This window comes from Cyprinus carpio, chromosome B20 (assembly GCF_018340385.1).
Source record: "Cyprinus carpio isolate SPL01 chromosome B20, ASM1834038v1, whole genome shotgun sequence".
Lineage (NCBI taxonomy): Eukaryota > Metazoa > Chordata > Actinopteri > Cypriniformes > Cyprinidae > Cyprinus > Cyprinus carpio.
Genome location: NC_056616.1, coordinates 20,795,391 through 20,820,900, shown reverse-complemented (window position 1 = coordinate 20,820,900; position 25,510 = coordinate 20,795,391). Strand labels below are relative to the sequence as shown.

Sequence of the window (25,510 nt, the reverse complement as noted above, 5' to 3'; positions counted from 1 at the left end):
GAGCAGAGCACAGCACTTTTTCCTATCTGAAGCCTGTTTCATATTTCTGCTGCAGTTGGTGCATAAGTGAAGTAAAAATAATGCAATTTCTGGGTTACTAAACTGTTTATCTTTTTATTGCTGCCATAAATGAATCATTTGACTTGGCAGTTGAAAATCATTACAAACTTGATTGTCAGAAAGTGCAAAATCTAAACTGCATCAATTGTCTGATTTGTTGAAATATTGCAAAACCTGATAGACTGTCAACGAATTAAAAAAAATTAAATAATTGCTTTGTTTCTTCATGATTGCCTAAATTGCGTTACATTCTTCTTAGGTTTATGCATTCTCAAAGTGTTTTCTGTTAAGTTTAGAACACAAAGCATGGTAAAAATAAAATTAGCACTGAAACTGCTTGTGTGGTCACTGTGGAGTGTTACCTGTTAATATGGGCACCAAAATAAATATGTGCTGCTTCTGCGTGTGGCATGCCGTGTACCCAAATTTTCTCTTCTCTATGCACCTGACTGACTCTACATCAAGTGTTGAGAGATAGCAGGAACTATCTATCTACCATATGTTTAGTTTTACTTGGGTTTATTTTGCTTACTTTGTTTCCTTAAATTTCTTCCTTTGTTTTACATTCTGTAGTGCTTACAGTGAGCACCTGTTCATAGTCCATGTAAGCAGCGACCATTGAGCTATTATTTTGGATTTTTCATTGGAAAAAGGCTTTAGCTTTTTGTCCATAGCTCTCTTGAGTCTGGCCATGAGATGCATTTTCTTCAGTATTTATAGTGCCTTAGAAGGCATCACCTTAATCAATGCATGTCATCAAGTGATTAAGAATGATTTTCTACTCTGTCTAGATGCTATTTACACATCTCAGAAAGGCTAATAGTGATTTATCTTTAGACTGAAAGACACTTTGTCTTTTCCCCCCTAAAGGAAATGCATTATTTAAACATTGCATTATTCCTCTTTAACTAGCTGCATATGCTACGTCAACCACAATTTGGTCTCTTAATGAGGACAGGTCATGAATGTGCTTTTTTTTATTGTGTTGTTTTTTTTTCTTCTCTAAATTAACATTATAATCTAGAGGAATAAGTCTAATTTTAGTGCATCTCTTTTGTATGACGCATTTCAACTGACATTTGTATTTTCCAATTAAAGTTCGAACACATGACCAGTGCCTATGTCTCATGATCAAGGAAATTGGCAGGTATCAGTGTTACATGTGCCAACTCTGTTGGATTGATTAGCAAGAAAATATCAGAAGCATGTTGGGAAGGCATAACCAGTTGGTTAGCATTTCTTATTCGTGATCCCTTTCTCCAAACATTATGCAGTATGCATTGATGCCTTGGGGCCCTTTTGTACTTCTTATGAAAGGAACAATGCTACAGTTTTCCACCTCTTGGTGGTTAAATTGCAATCAATCAGCATCCATTAATCAACAGCTCTGGCTGGAAAATTTATGTTGGGCCTGTCAAGTTTTTTTGACTTCAGGCAATAAAATTATGTGGGGAAAAATGGTACTAAAAGGCTCCCAAACCTCAACCATTAATATCATGAAGTTCTCACCTTCACTTAACTGTACTCTAGGAAAACATGGACAGACTTGGAGTAGCAGCACCAGCGTCTAACACAGACTGTTGGCACTCAACCGAGCCCCTCGAGGAACCAGGCCTTTCGATTTGGACGCCTTCACGACTGGAGAGTGTGTGGTGCTCATCACGCTCTGTGGCCTTCTGGCTGCATCCGTATCTACAACCTGCTTGGATTTTTCTGCAAGATGGACTAACGATTCTCCTCTAAGTGAAGCCGACCAACAAGAATCCCCAATGTCTGCATTCCGTTCAAAATCTCTTAAGGCCTTTTCACTTCGAACAGATAACAGCATCTGAATTAAAGATAATATGTTTTGTGTGTGTGGGTGCGTTCGGTTTAGAAATCTGGCCAGGATCCCTCATCTTGTTTTCAAGATGGCATGCTACGCAGCACAACAGCAAGCGACGGATTCGTTACTGTCGTCCAACAGCCTCCTTTCTACCCCCGTCCCTCTGTGTTTGTGAAGCTGTTCCTGTAGCTGGAACCGCTTTTCGGCAGGCACTCTCCCTTTAGGCTGCTGTCGCAATAAAAGGACACTTTTTCGATGTGAAGTTTGGGTTTGTAAGAAGCTTAAGGGGCAGCGTGTGGTGCTTGCATTTCGGCATGCGGAGGAGGACATGGATAATTACTCTAATGTGTAGAGTGTTGAAACAGCTGTGAATGTTATCACAACACAGAATTCTGATGAGTTTGCACAGTTGTACAGCTATCTCAAAAAAGACTTGGATAAGGACCAGTCTTTTATCAGCAAAAATAATCCTTGCTATCCCATCAAGTTTTTCAAAATCCTTCAGTATTAAACATCAGCACTTTTTACACGGCTCTTTAGAGTTCTTGAATCTGATTGGTCATTTGACAGTCAGATGTTTCCTAATACTCCCAAACATCCATGGGAATAGCGTATATAACTGAACTTTCACTTCTCTCATATCACACCACAGGCTCACTCCTCATTTCCTACAAACTCTACTGACACCATCTTGTACCTGAATTATCAGTTATGGTGAAAATAATCTTAGAGGGCTTTAGAGTAATATAACTGATTATATTCACCTTGAGTTGCTAACCCAATTTTATTACAAGCACGTTTCCTTCAGAAAATGAAAAAAATCTAGTTACCACACGATATCCAACTAGGATGCTTTGGCAGAATTGAATGAATTTGGAATTTGTTGGTGCACTGATGTGTATTAATATAAACAAAAGAATCCAAAGCTGCACGATTGATAGAAGCTTTGAAGGTTGAGAGGCAATCGGTCTGCATTCCTTTTCGCCAGGCCCCCAGTGCCCTACATAATGTAGTGCCCTGCTATTGTGAATAAAACATCTCCCTTTTGTGTGTGCAACAATAGAGCTCGACCCTGAAACTGGATTGTTGGACACTGGCTGTAAAACCTTCTCTGGCTTTTGTGGCCTTTAACAAAACAGTCCATAGCCTGGATTGGAGGACCCATCTAACTAAACTTCTGGATTCTGAAGAGTGCTTAACAAAAACAGTAAAAACTGCCTGAAAATTTGGCCATATTTGGGGATGAGATTCTGTTATATCCCACTTTGGAGCTTGACAAAAATTGCCTGCTTGAATAAGCACAAGAGCCCTCTTTCTTTATGCATAGTCAACTCTAATACTTGCTTTTTTTCTATGCACTTTTTTCTCGTATTTGAATCTTTCGTTAATGTCAGCTTGTCTCTTGTAAAGTGTTTCTTTAATCCCTCTTTGCTGCCTTTTATCAATATCAGATTATAATGTATGTATGTATGAATGTAAAGGATACATCTGCGTTCCCTATTTAATATGGCACCGCTAAGAAGCTTCACGTGATCTTTCAGCCTGTACGCCATGCAGCAGCTCTGTCTCATTCCATGTGCTGCTAAAAGATCTGTAAGCACAGCCCTAATCCAGCTGCACGAGTGAACCCAGCATCCCGTCTGCCTTCTGCCCACCTCAAGCTGTGCCATTCACAGCACACAAGCCAAGAGATCATCCCTGAAACAAAAAAACAGCGTCACCAATGTCCTAATCAGAATCACTGTGCTAATGGCACTGCCTGCTTATGAAAGCAATGATTCAAAATATATTGTTTTCAATGAAAGTTGGATCTTCTTCAAGGTGCCACAAGTTCAAAAGTGGGATGGTTGATATGCCATGAGATTTGTGAGGGTTTTTGTGGGGTAAATTATCTTTGGAATGATTGTCTTTGTTATTGGTGTTTCTCAGTGTGTATGTTATCACTGTGAAAGTGTTGACTAGAAGGTTTGACCTTTATTATATGATATCTCTCTTTATGATACTTAAACCTTTATCTTCAGGAATGACTTGTTTTTGCTGTGCTCCAGTACTGTAATTTGAGATTTTTTTCCATTTCAGCACTTTTCCACAAAATAGCTGTTGCAAGGAAATTGTGTGTTAAGAAATGTTGGTTCCACTTGAAGCTGCCATCAGTTCATCTCTGAATGCGCTTTAAACCATGACCTTCTTGTCAGCTCTGTTAAAATATCTAAACTTCATTAAACCGAGAAAAATCTATTTGAAGCAAAACTGTTAAGATATTGATTCTTGTTCTCAGAGAATGTATATTAAATATTCTTCTCTGTATTGTTTTATTACTTGTTTGAAGCTTAAATGGAAAAAAAAAACAGTTTGACAGTTGGGAAAGAAAATGCTTCTGAAAATAAGCTTCATTTTACCCAGTTTGGTTTAAAACTGATTAAGAAAATCAAGATTACGTTTTTTGAATTCATTGTTCATGACTACAGCCATTTCTTCTCCCAAAATCTGATGTCCTTTCCTCCCAACTGTTTTTTCTTTTGTGCATGCTGGTTATCTTTTAGTGAAGTGTAACATTTAGTACATCAGCTAAATGTGTATCATTATTGTATCTGAATTGTTTTATGTAAGTTTCCGCATAAGGAATAGAACAGCCAGTACCTTTTGTTGCTCTTTCTGAGGAGTATCTTAGTCTTGATCTTTAACAGTAAGTGTGGAGGATTTCTCTAGGCTCTATTTAATTCTCTACATGAATACACACATACAATGTCCTGTGGTTGACTAGTGGGCAGAAACGAGCACATGTCAGCCCTGGGCTTAAAGACCCTTATTTCAACAGATGTTGTGACTGAGAAATGCAAGGCTTTGCAGAGGTTGGTGGAGTAGGGTTTGTGTCTTTTCTGCAAAGGCAGTATATGCAGTCCTTTATTTTTCTTCAGGATATTTTTTGGGAGGGTTATTTAGTTTTTTTAATTGACTTCCCTGGTCCATGTTTTTTTGTCTTATCTTTGGGGTTCAATAAAACGGCCATTCTTTCATCCATGCAGTGCAAAGCATCTCTTCATGAGTGCATTTCTTATTTAGAATTTCACAAAGTCCTCATCCTTTTTCTAACCCCTTTTGCCCCTGTTGGTCTATGGTTGGGAATCTCTCAGTGTGTATGTACTGAACAGGTGGTCTCTATGTTGACCCATCTGTCCGAGAGAGAGCAGCTGTCGTCTTTATTACCTCTGAGTGTTTTTCTTCTTGCTGTTTTCCTGTAGTCTGTGGGTTATGTTACGTTACTTCTGGTACTGGGATTTCTGAACTCTTTCCTTATTTATTGTTCCAGGGTTTGGGTGTGTGCTGAGGTTAGTGTCCCATACTCTGCACCTGCCTTATCTTCTACTTCTAACAGAGGGGCATGTTTACATACTCTCCACCCCTTCAAGGTGCACCCCTAAAAAGAGAAAGCCCAGCTTACATGATATTCCATAAATTGTGAGAATCTCATTTCACATTTTTTTTTCCAAGAAAGTAAATAAAAAAAAATATAATAATAATTGCATTTAGAGATTATTTTTCTAATTTTCTGCAATTCCATTACCATAATGCAAAAATAAAAATAAATAAATATGTAGAAGTGGTTTCAATGGCAACAACATAAACAAACGTTAATGCGCATTGGGAATTGGCATCAGATTTTAATGGTATGATAACCTCGGGCAAAAATATAACGGTAATTTTGTTACAGCTCTGAAATGATTTATTTTTAAATGACTGGGTAAATTATTATTATTTTTTTTCCACTGGACACAATATATTTTGTTTTTGAGTAACATACAGAATATTAGAAACGGTAGAAATAGTTTATTTTTCTTTGTTTCCTAAAAAGAAAAAAAAAAAGACTGACATCTTTATTTAACCTAAATCTGTAATTAGTTATTTAACTTTATATAATTCATATACATACCATTCATATCATTTAGTTACATAATAATAATCATACACATAATTTGATTTAATAATAACCCAATTTGAAGCAAAAACAGAATGTTCTGACAAGCTTTGTGAAATTATTCTAAATGCCTGCAGACAGCAGAAGCTCTGAATGAGATGTAGATTCACTCTCTGACAGCAGGAGGCTCTGGAACACCAGATACAGCGTTTCCTTGGTTACCGCTGTAAACAAAGCTGCCCTGAGCTGAAACACTGCTTTAATATGAACTATACAGAGATGAAATGAAAAGAGAATACCACGTAAACTTTTCAGAAGACAGTCAGCTCCCCTCAGAAACACATTCATATAAACCCCCAAATCAATATTGAGTTTTTTCTTTCAATAGTTCATGCATCATGAACAGTGAGTGATCTGCCTGCTACAGTATTTTTCTCTGTGCGTCAGTCTTTAGCGTCTCTGGCCTGTGTTAACGGGCGTTAACAGACATCATATTTTTAACATCAATGACATTTTGGAAAATGATTGCATAGCAACGCAGTTTGTGCAAGTCCAGAACAGAGCGTTGCAATAAGGCAAAAAACGGCCGGTTACCGATCGCGTGTACTTCTGCCGTCCGCGCACTGTTGGCATTACGTTATTTTCATCATCAAGAGGGCTCGCGGACAGCCGCACACCCTGTGGTACTGCGCATGTGTCGAGCTCATCCATCCGCGCTCATCTGCGGTTGAGTATACTTTTGAAAGCTGTGTGGACTCGGTTGTGCGCGAGATGGAAAGGAATGCTGAATGTGGGCTGCATCTGAAAACTGAAAAATGCTGCCTTCGGAGGATGCATTCCAAAGTAGGAAGGCATCAAGGCACGTCCGAATTCAGTGTTAGCTTCAGTTCCTGTCTCCTAAGATGCCTTCATCTGGCAGATTTTTGAAGGCAGCTTAGATGTATCCTTTGCTGCCTTTGATATCCCACAATCCTGTGCATTCCATTCTGTGAGTTAAGCCAAAACATAAAGATGGCGTCTGAAAGTTGCGGTTGGTGGTCAGTTTGTGTGTAAATGTATATGTTTGTTCAACATTTTCCACTTTTTATGTCATTTCTAGCGAGAAATTAATATTGCAGTAATGAAATATCCACTTAGTTATCATCAAAGCTCTCTATATTTTGCTGTAGATCATTAAACCATTACTCTGCCTCAGAAGCCTGTCCAAAATCAGTTTCATGAGGTGCCTTCGTGCAAAAATGCATTGCCTGATACAGCAGCAAGGTAGCAAGTCACCTGTCTGCTGGATGCAGCCGTGAAGTGTACCCAGGCCTTAAGTTCCGGGGGCAGCTCCTTAAGTTCGGCCATCCTACACACATGACTGACCTCTCGCTCGCACCATCAGGAGGAGGAGGCGTCAGAGTTTTTTTCCTCTCCCCATAAGTCATTTGGTGAGATTTTGACAGATTTTGGCTATATTTATATTCGAAGGAGGCATATGCGTGTATCTTAACAGAAGCAGCGCAGCGCGGCGCAGCTCGTATAAACACAAGCGTTGACTAGAGTGGCCGTGATCAACTCCAGTGGCCATATCAGAGCCACACTGCGCCACAGATGTGTGCATTGTAAATTGTCTAAGCATTAATGGCAGGGAATGTCCCTTATACTCGAGAGCGGCCACATATGAAAGTGTTTATTGGAGGTTACAGTACATTGAAAAATGATCATATGATATTTTACATACGCCATGTCACCTGTAAATGCAAAAAAAATTGATTTCCATTCCAGTTTTGCAAAATATTCCTTTCTCGAATTGCCTGAAAAACCGCCTCATGCGAGCGTAAAAACTTTTTTGCGAAATTGATGCATTTCCATTAGGCTTATTTTCAACTTGCAATTTCAATTTGCTCAGTTTGAAGGGTGATGGAAATGCAGCTATTGACATGCCAGAAATGAAGTTTGTAAAACAGCTGAACATGCTTCAGCTGTCTTTTTTCTGTCTGTCTTTGTGTCAACCCCAAACACTGGTTGAAACAGGTGAGCCTCAGTCAACATCAGACAACCAGTCCTTGCCTTTCATTAGGCATCAACAGCAGAACCTTCTCACAACTGTTAGCCCTCTCAGACAGGGTTAATAAAGACAAACAGGGTGTTATGGACAGATGCATAGAATGATCCAGAGTATTTACCAGTACGTACTAGTTGTTGTTTGTCAGGTGGCCAGTATTCTGTCTTCATGATGCATTTGCTTGTACATGATCAGATTACCATTGGTTCAATTAAGATCAGTTACAACAGTCATTACAACTACCGTCACGCAGCTATATGTGTGCTGCTGGTTCTCTGGGGCTGTTTAGAGGACAGTGCAGTTTCCCTGCTCCTGTTGGCCAGTGGCAGCACATTAAAAATTTGGTGTAGTTTCATTGCGGCATCCAGCCTGACTGTGTTGTGCTGTCAGAATATTAACCAGCCCTCCTACTTCTCCTTCTCTTCTCTTCTCTTCTTCAATCCCCCCCACCGTCCTCCCACCGGCCATGTGCTGAAAGGGCCTCTAGAGTGTTTTCGTGGCACGTGGCCAGCCCTGGAGTGAATATGTGAAGAATTTCTCTGCTTCTCTCTCTTTTCTCATTTGATCAGTGTTCACTCCGCTGTCCGCGAGGGAATACGGTGCTTGGCGCAGAGCAAAGGAGGAGCGCTAGACCCAGAGCTAAGCAGCTCATAATTAATAGAAAGACGTTATGATTTAAGAGGAATGAGACGGTGAAAGGGTTCCTCACGTGGTCTTGACACGTTCTGCTAATCAACAGCGCTGTTGAGATGAGAAATATCAAAGTGGTTTTGCTCAAGAAAGATATCCCAATATGCTTTGTTCTTAATCAAAAGGAGCGACCCAAATGTATGAATGGTGCTGATCATTTCCAGTGTTAGGTTTATTATAGAGTTGAATGATATATGTAAAAAAAATCTCTTTTTTGACCATTTAATAATTGTTTGTACCTTTCTTATTTAGACATTAATCTAATTTTATTTTGTTTTATTATATTTCACTTTAATTTAGAAAACAATGAAGTCCTGTTTTCTGCACTTTTTCATTAAACTGATAGTAAAAGGGAACACTAATAATAATGGTTATTAATTTATGCAACAATAAATAGTAAAACTAAGCAGTATGTATTTTATCAAGAAAACGTTAATATATGAAAAATACTACACAGAGGCTTTCGTTAATTGTTTTTGAGTGATGTTGAAAGAAAATATTTTTGAATTGTTCTTTTTAAAATCAACAGCTTCTCTGATCTGATTAGTGGTGATGAATTTAATTTATTTGTTGGTCTGTAGTTTGGTCGGGTGAACTAGGGCACTCTATTTCGAGTCACGTGTAAGAATAAAACCCTCTAAGAAGCCTCTGATGGAGTGAGATGGTGTTATTTTGATCTAATTCAATTACACAGTCCATAGTGTCCAAGAAAAAATGGCAAATGTGAATATGGTTGTGTTCCACTGAGGAATTTTTCTTTTCAGATGGCTTGAAAATGCTCAGGGTGCAGTCTTGCTGAAAACCCTGCAAGCGGACTCTTTGGCTGACTTGAGAGTCTGAGCTGAATTTAAGAGCCGTGCAGTGCACAGCGTGATTAACGACAGCTTGCCCGTTAAAGCCGTAGAGTTGTTGAATGACTGGATACACTATTTTTTTTCTTCCTAAAATGCACTACAAAGAACATTTGACGTAAGAGCCCAACCTTGAGGGTGAAGTACACTTCACAATGCTTTTTATGAAGATCAAATTCCCCACATTACTGAATATTCATCAAATAAACACCAGAGGTTGAGTGGATCAATTGCGTTATTCATGTGAATGGCAAGATAAGCCTTCACTCTGACTTCTCATATTTTATATACTATCATCGCTATGCAGTAGATATGGATAATTGACCTGTGTGATGAATGTAGCACTAAACCGAGGGCGGCTGTAAGGTCTTGAGTGAATAGAGTTCACAGCTGTCCCAGGGGACGGCAGAGGGGTTTAGCATAGGGCCAGGCTGGGGTCACATGGCCACGGCTGACTTCTGCTTCTTAATTAAGGTCCAGCGGCCTTGGGATTTAATTAAAACAACTGCTGCCAGATCAGTTAGCATTATTGTTAAATGTGCCTTGGATCACACTCTGTCTTGTTTTAGTTGTGATCCCGATGTTTCACATGAGTGTATTTGTTTGCTCTGTTGACTACGCTTGGGAGACACATGTCAACAAAGGGTCTATATTCTACACTTTTTGTAGCATTTTTATTATTTTTTTTAATCTGAAGACACTTTTAAATTAGTTAAGGGTTCTTGCACCATAAGCAGTTTTACATGACTTTGCATTACTTTGCAGTTCAAGTACTATTTAAAAAGTTTGGGATTTTTTTTTTTTTTTTTTTTTTTTAAGAAATTATTTAATTCAGTAAGGATACATTAAATAAAAATGTAATTATTAAAAAAAAAATAGAAGTAATAGCTGCTGAAAATTCAGCTTTGCTGTCACATATACACACACACATATATATATATATATATATATATATATATATATATATATATATATATATATATATATATATATATATATATATATATATATATCTCACACCATATTGTTTATACTGTATTTTGATCAAATATATGCAATATTAGTAAGCACAAAAAACTTTTCTAAAAGATTTTAAAAAATATTCCCGACCCATACCTTTTGAAAGCTGATGTATTTGATTCTAGTTATGATTGTTTAAACTCAGAATTCTGGCATGGTTCACAAAGTCTACATTACAGGGTTTTTTCTCTCAGATTCTTTGTTTCTTTCTGTGCGGTTGAAGCACGCTGTGCTGCTTTTGTACTCGGCATCAGTTTTTGCGCCCCATGACTGATAGCCTGAAGAGGTGGAAAGTATGCAGCGATTTTTCTTTCTTTTTTTTCCGTCCTCTTTGGAGTGGCCTCAGCTCACACTGATGAGCTCAACAATCCAGATCACTTAAAGTTCCAGCTCTGAGTGGAATGTGGAGACCCGCATGCATCCAGATCTCTGACTCCAGAGTTATTCTCTGAGTGAAAAATGGAGAGCAGGGGGTTAAGGCAGCTTAAAAGGCAGCATGACTCATCACACGCTGATTGCCATGTTTGGTACCGGAGCAGCTCACTCTCACCTCCATGTGGACTTGATTACCTCAGTGAAAGCGGGAGAGAAAGACTCAAACACATCCCTGGACTTGGAGGGCTAGTAATGGGAACATTATTTCTGTTTGCTTCAGAGTTTATTTTTAGGGAGATGACCGCTCTGCTTTTGTTTTAGTTGTATCTTAAACATGCAAAATAATTTTTCTCAAGTTTTATTATTTTCTTTCTTTTTTTTTTTTTGAATTGAGATTATGAAGAGGTACTTTCATTCATTTCAGCCAATCAGAAAGTAGTTAGTTGATTAGGTTTGTAGTTGGTTAGGCATTTGGTAATTAGTCAGCTAGTTTGGTTTTTATCTGTTAGTTGGTTAGTTAATTATTTAGGCTAATTTAATTAATTTTATCATAATTATTTAGGTACATATTAGCTAGACACAATCAACACGGAACAGTGCTATGCCTTGCCATTTATCGTAATTACAGAATTCAGTTGCACATGCCAGATGCACTTTTGTGTTGTGGCTCATTATCATCACAATTACATATCAGGCAATCTGCTGCTTCGTCTCATTATATTGTCCAATTTATTAATTTACACAAGTGATTGTTTATAACTTTTGGAATTGATTGCAAATCTATTCCTGCTAAAATCTCAAACCATCTCTCAGTATGTTTACTGGGCAGTGACCACTCAAGTGCGCCATTTAGTTCAAACCAACAGTGAAGTTTTCCCTGTATTGGTTTCATATGTGTAAATATGAAGTATTTATGTTTGATGATGATGATGTGTTCGAAAGAAGGATAGATGATCCCAGTCTCATAGATATCAGTGTGGATTCCTCTGTATTCCTTTGTGTCAGATGTTTCCTAAAAGGAGACAGATCTTTTATGTACAGTGCCAACAATCAACTGAACACAATCAATGCAATGTATCAGTTTTGTGGTCCAGAACAATCAATATGTTAAGGTGTACTTGATCAAAGGGTCTTGTGTCCTGAGTTAACTGAGTAAGTAGTGCCTCCAAGTAGACTCTTGGTCCTTGTCGGGTTGGTATTTGTAGTATTTATAAGCTTATAATGAAAGAACTTGATGTTAACGTAGATTTGAATTGATACTTGCTCATATGTGTGTGCTTGTATACATTATTTTATACAACTGTTTTGAATATAGCAGAACTTTTTTTGTGGAAAAAGCAGAAATGACTTGTACCTTGATATAAGAATTTGTCATACCGCCCACTCCTGCTGTCTGTTATTGACCCAGCTGTTTGGCCCAAATATTTCACTTGTCCATGACTTTTTTCCTCCTCTTTCCGAACATTTTCTACATGATATTAAAAGATTTTGGGATTATGCTCTCAGCATCACTGAAGCGCTAGATCCTGCTTTTGCCAGTTGAAATCTGCTGGTAAGCTGAGTGACAGAGCACCGAGGCTGACCTGTTTTTTTTTTTTTTTTTAGTTGACCAGGTTAGCAGCAGAGGCTTCACAGCCTAGCAAAACGTGATTTTGTTCCATGTGTCATATCCAGATATTCTTTGCTTGATTTCAACCTTGATGCATCAGGCGTCATGAACTAACAGTTAACTTTTTTCAGCATTTATTTATCTATTGTTTATTTTTAAATATACAAATGTTTATTAAAAGGATAGTTCCTGCTAAAATTTAAATTGTCTTACCTTTTTACTCACCCTCATGTTGTTCCAAAACTAAAGATATTTTGAGAAATGAGAAGCGTTTTTGTCCATGCAGTGGTCGTCAGTAGTAACCAAAACTCTTTGGTTACCAGAATATATTCATTTATCTTAGAGAACTAACTTTTTAATTCAAGTTAGTTCATTAATGCATTAGCTTGCATTCATTTATAGAGCTTTACATGTTAAAAATGTTTTAGCATATGAAAAATATGACATGAAAACATGATTAAAAATGCTGTAAATGTATTGTTCGTTACTTCATGATAATGCATGAAACCTTATTGTAAACTGTTTCCAAAGAAGCTATTGGAATATGTAATGCATTAGGCAAATAGTTCTGATGTAAGTTTGTTAACAGAGAATGTTTAATTTTCCATTTGAATATTCACCTGATTCCATGTAACAGCATCTCTCTGTTCTTTATGATACAGAAAGGAAAGTGCATGTTAAAAAGCGGTATCCATCGGCTACTTCGGTTGTATAGAGATCAGAATGCTGATGGCCAGAGGCTGCTGTAGAATTTCCTGAGAAACCGGGCATACAGCTGAATAGTCGGCACGCCACTTTGTCAACTACTAGACACAAGTTTGGCAGCTGATACAAGAAGTCCACAGCCTGACGTCTATGTTTCTGCTCAGCAGATCAGAATTACCCTCGATTTGTTTTCTGTCAGGGACTGAATTGTTTTATATTCAGAAACAGTGCACTGATATTTTATTTTTTATTTGTAGTTATTTATTTTTTGTACAAAGCAGCGCCAGTAAAACCCAGTGGTGCCACCTACGGTTGGTTGACTGTCACATTATTCAGAGCATTGGTTGCGCTTTGTGAGACATGTTTGGCAACATTTACGAGCACAAAGACAAAAACTGCATTTCACAGTGATCTTTACCTTCATGTTGTTGTAGCAACACTCCGTCGCTAGCAAACAACTCCTTGCCGCAGAGGGTTTTATTTGAGAATTCAGATCAAGCTCTGCCAGACTACATGTTTGAATCATTGTATTGCTCCTCAGTTCCTCAGGCCCTTGCTGTGGTTGCTACTATGGGATTTCACCCAAGCTTTACTTGCCATGTGAAACACCACAAAAACTCTTCAACAGTTCCAAACTAGATGTGGAGGAACTGACTTTGGCTGTCCTTCTGAATGTTTCATCCAAATCCCAGATAGTCTGAGAACAGCAAAAGTTTTGGTCCCTTTTCTTTCCAATCCCCTCAAAGTCTATCGGTCCCATCTCATCAGATGGATGGACGGGGCCAAGTCACCATAGAGACAGGTTCAACAAATGGCCAGGATTGAAAGGTTAGCTTGGAGAAAGATACTGGGTTGTCTGTATTTTAAGGGATCTATTTAATAGTGGCCCTCTGTTTGGATCCCAGCTCATTCAGACTTGCAGTTTGGTTTCGGTGGCTTGTGCGTTCTCTTTCAAGGATAGGATTTCACCGCAGAGCTCCTCTCCATGGTAACTTTAGAAAAGCCTCTGCAGACTGAAGGACTAACCCCTTGTCTGCCAGTTACATCACTACGCCATGTACTGAGGGTACTTACTTGTGAGGAAATGGACCTTAGGGGTTGAGGGCGGAATCTTTAGCCTCTTGTTCCTTAGCACTTGGAGCATTGGACAGCAGAGTTGAGGACTGTGTGCTGTTCAGAATTGAATTGAGAATTGCCTTTTAAATTTAAAGTTCCTTAATTTGAATTGAGGCGATTTGAATTTGAATGTAAGGAAGTAGGATTAAAATGATTTTTAAAATATTTAAATATTAAAATAATTAAATGTATTAAAATTATTCATTAAAAACAAGTTGAATTTTGAATGTGGGCTTGATAAAGCTTTGTTTGAAAGTTTAAAAAAAAGTTTTAAAACCTGAAATTTTGAATAGATAGATAGATAGATAGATAGATAGATAGATAGATAGATAGATAGATAGATAGATAGATATAAAAAATAAATATGACGGACAGATTGACTAGAAAAATAGATAGAGGGATAGAAAGGATGGAAAGAATGATACATAGAACAGACAGACTGAACGACAGGTAGAATGATAGATGATGGATGGACTGAAAGATAGATAGGGCAATAGATAGGAAGTATGGACAGAGCAATAGACTGAAAGGCTGGACAGAACAATAGATAGTAAGGACAGATGGTAGACACAAAGAATGATAGCTCAAATAATAGAATGAACGAACGACAGACAGATATTGTATTTAATCAATTAACCTTGAACACTTATTTCCTAGAAAACATTACTAATCACTGTGTTACATTTCTGTAAATTTCTCTTTCTGTCAGTCCAGGTGAACCTGTGCAGTGTGGCCATTTAAATTCAAAATCCAACTAAGTGAGCCTATTCTTAATTTTGTGTGACCCTTGTTACAACAGGATCATTTCAGATACGTAATATGAGCTCTAAAGGTCTTTAAACTTGACCAAGAAGTATTATTCAGCATTAATAGTGCATTCATTTCAAAGCCTGTGGTTTGCAGCCCTCTTGTGCCCTTCATGCAAGCATAACTTTTTAACTACTAGTCATAATTCATGCTTGTTAGACTTAGTATATCATCCCATCCTGGTTTGATTTAATAGACAGTAAATGAACTGTCACTACTCTACTGTCCCAGTTGGGAAACGAATGAGAGACGTGGGGCAAAAGAGAAAAGAAAATATCAGTGAGCTCATGACACTCTTCAGTCATCAGGTTTATTTTGGGGAGAGGGGGCATTCTTGAGGTGACTGCCCAGCCTGCCTGATTTAGCCCTGAGGGAGGGGTCCTAATGTCCACGTTTGTCCCAGCCTCGTCTCCGAGTCCCACAGACCCATCAGACGTCTGACAGCTTCGAGGACACCTCAGACTCTGAGGAATCTTTGGACAAAACTTTGGAGAAGAACAGGAGTAAACAGGAGTAGGAAGACTCCTTGCGGGTGGAGGTTTGGAACACGCAGCAATGACACGTGATGTGTAAGTCTCCAAGAAAGTGGTTGGTTAAGGCCCTCAAGATCTAGTGGACATGTAGAGGATTTATTGTATATGATTTCTGGATATTTCTGTATCATGAACATATGGAAAAGTAATCATGCTTGATGTCTTTCCTGATAACTAATCTTGGTGTTCTCTGAAGTCTGAGTAAAAATAGAGACTATAAACTATACCCTCTGGCTTGTGCTGCTTAGGTTAGAACTTGAGGTAAAAGTGGCTTGAGGTTATCACAACGGCAAGTGAATATTAGTCAACCACCTTATGTTAAAGTTAGGATGGACGGAGGGACCAACCTAATTATTTTGAGCCCAGAGATGGGCGTAGAGCACCAAAATAGAGAGTTCTTATCAATGTGTGCCACAGTTACAGTAGCTTATACAGTTAGTACAGTACATATACAGTGTGTGTGTATATATATTTGTTAGATTGGCAGTGATGCAATTTTGTAAATATTATTCATATTTTGCCAAATGAAAGTCATTGTAGCGTGTAACCTGGCTGACACATTATATTTGAATAGTACAGACCTTCTCACTAGGTGTTGAGTAATGTGTTTGTCCTTGTGTAATGAATCGATTGATTGTAATACTCTTCATTGTGTGGTTTCTCCACTCACAGCCAGCTGGGTTTTGATGTTTTTGCTGAACTGTACTCCTATGTTCAACAATAAATTAGCAAGTGTCCGGCATGTGCATGTATCTTTAACAGATGGGGAGTGATGTGTGTGTTTTCTTTTTTTTTCCCTTTCTTTTCATCAGGGTCTAGGTAAATTATATCAGCAGTATAGTCGGGGACAGGTTTTTCTGTCTATACAGTTTGAAACAGTTTATTCAGTATCACAGTATTATGTAAATTATATGTTTCTCCTGGGCACATTTGCCTTTTTGTCACTTTGGGTACTGAGACACTATTTTCTGTAAAGCTGCTTTAAAGCAGTTTGCATTGTGAAAAGCACTTTACAGATACAACTGGCTTGTTTTCAGTTTGATATTTGACATGACCTGTCAAAGTGCTTTCTGTAAGACTAGCAGGTCTTACATTTACAAGTGTTTACAATTTCCTGATTCTTTTGTTAGTTGTGTGAAATAGGTGCACCTTCATATTTTTTTTCCCTTTTTCTGTATAAACTTTCATACTGTTTTTACTTACAAATAAGCATTATGTATGTTCTGTTACAGCACTGATGTTTATCTTTTTTTTTTAATAAATGCGTGTATATATAATAAAATATAATATAATATAATATAATATAATATAATATAATATAATATAATATAATATAATAGAGATAGAGATCATAATTTGTTTAAAAAATATAACATTATACATTAATGAATAAATCTGTGTGTATATATAGAATTATTAATTTACAAGTGTCATGTTTGTGATTTTTTTTTTTTTTTTTCTTTGTGTAAGCTATAGCTTTTGACCTTTAAATTAAAACATACTCATGATTTTATGACATCAATTACTGCTTTATTTAATCAGAAACAGTCTAAATGTTATTTGTGTATTTTACATTCATTTCATTAGAAGTAGGCCATCAAAGCGCCCCCTACAGAATTAAAACTCCTTACTGAGTGGGCAATAGGACCCGGGGGTGGCTGCCGCTGCTACCGCTGCACATGCTATTACCATTTACTCTATCACACACTGAACGTGTCATTCTGTACGTGCATTCTCAGTTTAAATGTAGCGATTCAAAACAGTGAATCCAATCACCATTCAGGCAAAACTATGCTTCAAGAATGAGCCACACTGCAGACTGATCTAATCACAGTTAATGTATTCCCCTTATCGGCAAGACATATCGGCATTATTTTTCATATCAGGCCGATGCCGATATTTACCTTTAAAGCCATTATCGGCTGATTCCAATATCAGTCTGATAATATCATGCATCCCTAATATATATGAATGTATTATTTGCAAATAGAAGGGCATTCCTGCTTTAAAAATATATATTTTGTATATATTTCTACGTGTTTAAATGCTTCAAAATGATGCATGCTATTTTGGGGAGATTCTTTCTTGTCTTTGTGATATTATATAATGCATTCAGCTGCATTTATTTATATATGCTAACAAGGGTCTAAATATAAAATCTGTTGGTTTACTGTATAATGCACTCTGTTATGACACAACGGGCGTCTGGCATGTGCAGTCATTATAGTTTGCAGAGCTGATTGAAGTGATTTTCGAATAAGTCACCTGGAGCCGTATGTGTTTGTTTGAGACTGTGATGCTCTGTATGGTCTGTGTGTCTGTGCTGCAGTAAATCATTAGCATTTCTTGCTTGTCCTGCTTGGTCTGTTCTACCCCTTGGCATTGCAGGCGTCCCGGTGCAGTCCTCTGTAAGGGAACTTCAGTTAACATCTTAGCTCATGATCTCTCGGAGATGCCATGACTCTGTACATAAGGTGAAACCTTTGTGTTTGAGGAAGAACGAGTGAATTTGTTCAGTGCCGCATTACTTCCCTCCATTTGTTATTCTGAGGATGATGTGTGGTACTGATCTGGGGATTTTTCTGTCTGTCTGCTTCTGAGAGTGCAGAGAACACAAGAGCCCCGTGGCCTTCTGCTGTTCTTTTTCCACATTTGAAGGGCACAGTCTTCATTCCTCCATCTTTTTGAAGTGAAAGTGAAAATTATTGTTAAGAAACAAGAACTGGTTATTATTCAGAACCAGTTATACTTAAAAAAAAATATATATATAATGGATGCGAGCTACCGAAACCAGATTTGTAAAGACCGTAAGACTCTTTAGGGAAATTACACACACTAAGCATACAAACTCAGCATACTGATGAATCCGTATGACATCTTGGCTTAGTAGTAATCGAATATGGTCATCTGTTGGTGAACTCTTAACCTTTTGTTAGCTTTTGCCCGTAAGTGTTGGTATAAAGAGACTCTGCTGTCAGCACTTTTCTGAGCTCTGTTTAGTCTAAGGCCAGATGAGCTGTACCCTCAGTTCCTCACTACTTGAGATGATTCATGATCTTTCTACTGCTAGGGGTTATACTGTTGTATTGACTTCACTGAATTTTAAGTTTAAAAAAAAAGTATTGTGTGAAGAAATCATGACATCAAAACCATTGATAAGCTGCAAGAATCAGTGAACTTGATGTCTATTGTAGCATTGTGTAAAATGTTTTTCTTGTGACATTGAAACACAGGTCCTTCTCAAAAAATTAGCATATTGTGAAAAAGTTCATTATTTTCCATAATGTAATGATAAAAATTAAACTTTCATATATTTTAGATTCATTGCACACTAACTGAAATATTTCAGGTCTTTTATTGTTTTAATACTGATGATTTTGGCATACAGCTCATGAAAACCCAAAATTCCTATCCTAAATAATTATGTTCAGTTATGCACTCAATACTTGGTCGGGAATCCTTTTGCAGAAATGACTGCTTCAATGCGGCGTGGCATGGAGGCAATCAGCCTGTGGCACTGCTGAGGTGTTATGGAGGCCCAGGATGCTTCGATAGCGGCCTTACGCAAAACTCAATCCAGAGTGTTGGACTTGCGACTCTCAACTTTCTCTTCACAATATCCCACAGATTCCCTATGGGGTTTCAGGTCAGGAGAGTTGGCAGGCCAATTTCTGCACGTAATACCATGTTCCCAGTAAACCATGTACAAGGCACCTTTTTGGGAAGTCTGTGAGCAGGAAAAGGTCGTGGCTGAAAAACTGCAAATCTTCATCTCCATAAAGTGACCGGACCCTGAGCAGATGGAAGCATGAAGTGCTCCAAACCTCCTGATAGCTAGCTGCATTGGACCCTGCCCTTGATAAAAACATCAGAGGACCACCACCAGCAGCTGACATGGCACCCCAAGAACCAGACACTGACTGTGGGTACTTGACACTGGACTTCAGAGCATTTTGGCATTTCCTTCTCCCCAGTCTTCCTCCAAACTCTGGCACCTTGATTTCGGATGACATGCAAAATTTGCTTTCATTCGAAATCAAGGTGCCAAAAGTACTGGAGGACCACTGAGCAAGGAAAAGTCCAAATGCTGAAGTCTCTGTAGCTCACAGTCAGTGATGGGCTGGGCTGCCGCTGTTTCGTGGTTCAAAAGCACACGCCTGTGCACGGTGGGCTGGGGATGTTTCTACTATCAGGAGATTTTGGAGCACTTCATGCTTCCGCATCTGCCCCCAAGGCTTTATGGAATGAAGATCCTTCTCCACACGACCTCCTCAGGGTCACGGTGCCACCTCTTCTCGTTGTGCAGTGTTTTTTGCCATGGTATTACTGTTTCTCACAGGCCTCCCACTGAGGTGCCTGATACAGCACTCTGGGAATCTGTGGGATTCGTTCAGAAAAGTTCTTTCTGTGTCCCAACACTCTCTCGCTTGAAGGCCGCTCTGGACAGCAGTCAGGTCGGGCAGTCATAACCCAGCATTGCGGTTTTGAGTGCCTGAACCAGGCCGCATTGGGAGTTTTTCTGCAAAAGCCACAGGAATCTTTTGAAGTGTGTTTGAGAGTTAATTAGTTGAAGGTCAGATTTTTTGTATTAATAGCTCGTTTAGAGATTTTTCATGATATGCTAATTTTTTGAGATAGGAATTTTGGGTTTTCATGAGCTGTATGCCAAAATCATCAGTATTAAAACAATAAAAGACCTGAAATATTTCAGTTGGTGTGCAATGAATCTAAAATATATGAAAGTTTAATTTTTATCATTACATTATGGAAAATAATGAACTTTTTCACAATATGCTAATTTTTTGAGAAGGACCTGTATATACTTTTACTCAACAGTAAATTACTCACAGTATTAGTATAATATAATACAAACTGATCAAATGATACAATAGCACTAACATATTATTTTGGACATTATTAAGTAATGAAGTTCTAGAAAGTGCAAACCTTTTGTACTCCTATCTGATTAACCACTATGACTTAATATGGAGAAAGGAGGACACTCATATAGTGTCATATAGTATTTTTCAGAAAGGGACAAGCCCAGACTGGTTTTATGGCTGTTTTGCCACCGCCGGCAGAGGCATAAAGCTTGAAACGGTGGTGCCAGGCCTCCTGTGGACATGTGGTTTATAAGCAGAGGTGTTGCTTGCATCCTCCCATGCACCATGTGTTCCTCCGATGCTGGGCTTAAGGTTTCACACTCTCAGCCTGACCCGACTTCACCACCCACTCACGGGAACCTGGTGCTTCCAGGTGGCTCTCTCAGTGCCTGACAAGTCTGGGATGTTGCACGCCAACTGCAGTCTACGTGAGACTGCAAAGGTCTACGTTTGTTGTTGAAGTCGGTAGCGTGTTGGCCTACTGCTCTCAGAGCTGTAGTAGCTAATTGATTCCTGCGTAATTGCGCTGATCTCTAAACATGAGAGCTTGCTGTGACTGTGCTTGACTTGCACGTTTGCTTGAGTGCAGTAACATTTAGAGGTTTGAAAATAGTTGTAAGGTTTCATCAGTGACATGGAAAATGAGAGAGAACATTTTCTGCCTTTAGCAACTGGTTTAATGGTGTTCATGCAGTATGCAGCAGTTTTTTGTATTCTTAACCACTGCAAATATTGTAGAATATAATAATGTACCATTTTAAAATAATAATAATACTGATTAATAAAAAATAGCGGTAATACTAATAGTAGTAATAAAATAACAATAATTATATATATATATATATATATATATATATATATATATATATATATATATATATATATATATATATATATATATATATAAATATAAATATAAATATAAATAATATGATTAAATAATTCAATTATTTTTAATTGATTTATTTTAATATTGTATGTTAGCATATTGGCTGTGGTATTGCATTTGGTATTGATTACTAAAAGTGTAATCTTGACAGCCCTAATGAGAAACACCAAAGCCATATCAATTACTCTTGCAGTCAGCTCGTCCCTGTCAGTGATGGTTGATTTGGGTGGGTCCTTGACCGGCACTGTCCTCGTCAGCGCCTGAGTGATTAATTGCAGAGATTACTGGCTGGACACTTGGAGTGTGACCGTGCATTATGATCAGGCATCTGCGCAGTCAGTCCCACCCTCAGAAATGACAAGGCCCTTATTCCACACCTGACCTGTCACTCACACCCATCTGTTCCTGTGAAGACAGGCCAGACAATCGCAAACCACAGGATCTGTGTCATACACCAAACCATGTGATCCCAGAGTGCATCTGTCACATGTTCCCCCAGTTTTATTTTACTGTTCAGGCATCATGCCTTAAAATGCGTTAATCATTTAATTGATTTGACTTCATCGCTCTGTTCAGCTCAGCGGTGCTGTTATAAGTCTAGTGTTGAGCTTTTCCTGTTTGAGAATGGGGTCGCACACAGCAATTTTGTGTAGATTGATTGCTCATTTTATGGTCTCAAGCAGTTTAGACGAAGCTGAATTCAATGTCCTGGTCAAATCATTCCCTAGTTTTTGAAGGTTCACAACCTTACAAAATTGCTTCAATTTAAAGAGATAAAATTGTACCACTGTAAATGTTTGATACCATGGTACTTTATAGTAACAATACTGGTGTTCCCTGAGTGTCTATGGCCCAAAAGCAGGATCTATGCAAGTATGTGAATGCAGATGTTTCTAGCTGCAAAAACTCTGTTTTGTCTGTTGTCTTAAAAGGTATGAAATGAGGATTCAGTTTCTTCTTTTAGGTCAACTACTGTAATGGCAGAGCTAGTACTGGGTAATTAATCAATATTTATTGAAAAAATAAATAATGAACTTTTGAGTAATTTTTTATATTTGGTCTACATCTAGATCGCACAAGTCGTTGAAAAGTCTGCTAAAAACTGTTGTCAAATTAGAATATCTTGACGACAAAAAAGTTTGGTTTAAAGGGGTCATGTGACGTTGCTAAAAAAGAACATTTATTTTGTACCATTGTGTATTTGATGAAATGCAATGTGTTTATGTGGTTTAAGGTAAAAATAAAAACATTATTTTCCACATACTGTACATTATTGTTTCTTCTCTATGCCCCACCTTTCAGAAACGTCAAGGCTCATCGTTCTGAAAAGTGAGGTGTGCTCTGATTGGCCAGCTATCCAGTGCGTTGTGATTGGCTGAATACCTGAAGTGTGTGACGGAAATGTTACGCCCCTTAACATACTGTGATGCCGTGTCCCGATGTGATGAGACAAATCCAATAAAACCCATTACAAACGAGCCATTTGTTGCATTCAGTGGGGATATAATTACTGATTATAATGACTTATACTGTTTTTTTACTCTGTGTTGCATCGCGCCACGTAAACATAAAACTATATCTGCATTTGTGATCAGAGAAATGACAAACCACTAGTACTGCTCTACACTGCTTAAAACTCGCGTTTGAATAGTCAGTGGCAAATCTTTAAATATGAAAACGTACTTACAGGCTTATTTGTCAGGACACCGGCATTGTTGGCTACTCTCCCAGGAAACAGTCCTTGTCCTCCATAAAATGTGCTGCACACTAGGGCTGTCAAAAATTTTTTTTTTAAATTTTTAATATTCGTTGATTTAAAAAAAAAATCCACATTCGAATGCAAAAACATTGCATTTGAATTTTTAGGTCTGTTTCAGCCTTATCAGTGGTGCACGAAATGCGATGATTATATAAGTGTCATTGCATTTTAATGCTTGTGTTAGCCTATTCATTTGGTGCTGCTACGTTGTTCATTCAATATATTGCGGAAAATGTTAGGATCAGTGTGGAGAAGATGTTGTTTACGGCAAAACTGAAACCAAGCCGTTCACACAGAATGCATATTTATCACATTTTCTACAGGGACATCTATCAGCGTTGCACTCTCGTCTCGCTCGAGAGTGCCATGTTTAAAAAGCCATGTAAAATTAATGTAAGTTCAACTTTTAAAAAACATGTCTCAAGACTTTATGGTGGTTTTTCCCCATCTCACTGTATTTCATGTTTTTGGATGAAGAAAGTAGCCTACTTTTGTGATTGGTTTTCGGTCCTTTGTATTGAACTATACATATGCATGGTGCTGTTGTTTTTTTCTAATTGTTTAAGCAACTTTATTAATTATATATGGTTTATAAACATTATTTTAAACATTATGCACTTTTTTCAAAGATAGTTTTGTTATTTTATTACGCTTTGAAGAAACGTCCACAATATTTTACTTGATGCGCCCTCTTGTGGCCTCAGTAGAGAAGCCAAAAGCTTTTTTCCCCTAACTGAAATGATGCGTTTTAAATTTGAAAATAATTAGAATTTTCTACTTAAATATTATCAAAATTCGAATTATTTTTAAATTTAAAAGGCATAATTTCAGTTAGGGGGGAAAAAGCTTTTGGCTTCTCTACTGAGGCCACAAGAGGGAGCATCGAGCAAAATGTTATGCACGTTTCTTCAAAGCGTAATAAAATAACACAACTATCTTTGAAAAAAGTGCATAATGTTTTAAATAATGTTTATATACCATATTTAATTAATAAAGTAGCTTAAACAAATTTTAGTTTAGTTTTTCAGTCCTTTTGATAGCCCTACTGCACAATATTTGGGTTAAACTGTTCTGGAACAGTGTTGTAAATACAACCTAACCACTGATGTCTAGTTGTGTCCTCTTTTGGAAGGCCAGACAAAGTAGTTTCTCTTTCACAACAAAACACACAGTGTCTCCACAACATGGCGGTGGTGGTAACAATACTACAGCGAGAATGAAAGTTACACCTTCTTTCTTTGCGTGAACATTTGGGCGGTGTTATGCAAACCTTTTTTTTAATGAAATCCAAGAGCTTTCTCACCCTGCATAAATAGCAATATGTAAAGTGAAGAAAGTTATTTTTGTTTTATTTGCACACAAAAAGTATCCTCGTAGCTTTGTAAAATTACACTTGAAATAAAATTACGCTTTGTGTTCCAAAAATGAATGAAGGTCTTATGTGTTTGGAACGACATGAGTGAGAGTAAATAATGACAGAATTTTCATTTTTGGGTAAACTATCTCTTTAAAGTTGATAGAACTGTATAACTATTGTATAGTGATGTTTAAATCTCATAATAAATCTCATAATAATAATAATAATAATAATACATTTAAAGTAAAAAAAAAAAATTATAAAATGGAAAACAGAATTCAGAAACAAATAAAACTGATTTCATGAAGTCTTAAATTAAATTTTTTTTATTCTTGATGTTTAACAATATGGAATTCATTTCCTGGTGTAAAATATTTTGATTAGTATCAATATTAAATTATATGATTTGTTTTTTTCAGCCATATTGTCCAGCCCTAGGCAGTTTAAAAATAGCGTTTTATATATAGTCAATATTGTAACTTGCTTTAATTCTAACGCATCTGTTTTAATGACACTGTAACTCTAGCACCCCCTTTAGTACTGCTGTTTGTTCCCGTCTTAAGTACTCACATTTTATGTAAGTACTTAAAGTATGTTTGTGACCTGAGAGGTCACACAAGGACAAAAATAAGAGTTTTCTCCCTTTCGATTACCTCAAGGCTTCCTCTCAATCATTAAATATTTCGAGTTCTGTATATCATGCATTTGAAATAATGTTTACCTCATTCTGCACAGATGCCTGCATGCACATGCTGCTTCAAAACAAAGCTTAGCCAGCAAAGATAAATTACTATTGAAATGGAGCAGCACAGAATAAAGAGAGGAGGGGTGGGGATAGGAAAGACCAGAGCGAGGAAGAGAGAGAGGCAGGGCGGGAAAAAGCCTGCTCAGTTGAGCAGTATTAACACAGCGTAGCAATTTCATCTTCTCAAACGTGATCTCCTTTAACAACTGTGAGCGCTCAAATGCCTGTTGCCAGGTTACCGTCCAGCACTGTGAAAAGCGGGATTGTGTACGCGAGCAGCATGGAGAAGCACCGCTGACTTGAGCCCGTCTCCTAAATAATGA

The 25,510-nt window shown here is 37.7% G+C and overlaps 1 protein-coding gene across 3 annotated transcripts in view; it reads left to right on the top strand.

The window, feature by feature from the left end:
- The window catches only part of enah (ENAH actin regulator), an 89,209-nt gene that overhangs the window by 3,722 nt on the left and 59,977 nt on the right, over nt 1-25,510 (top strand). Inside the window, exon 1 of one of the 3 annotated variants that reach the window (XM_042746588.1) lies at nt 14,898-15,590. The exons of 1 other annotated variant lie outside the window; for it this stretch is intronic. In XM_042746588.1, the coding sequence (XP_042602522.1) occupies nt 15,577-15,590 (14 nt within the window). In that variant the 5' untranslated portion in view covers nt 14,898-15,576. Of the gene's footprint in view, nt 1-14,897; nt 15,591-25,301 lie in introns of those variants that run through there. One more of the 3 variants, XM_042746587.1, reaches the window with a different exon arrangement.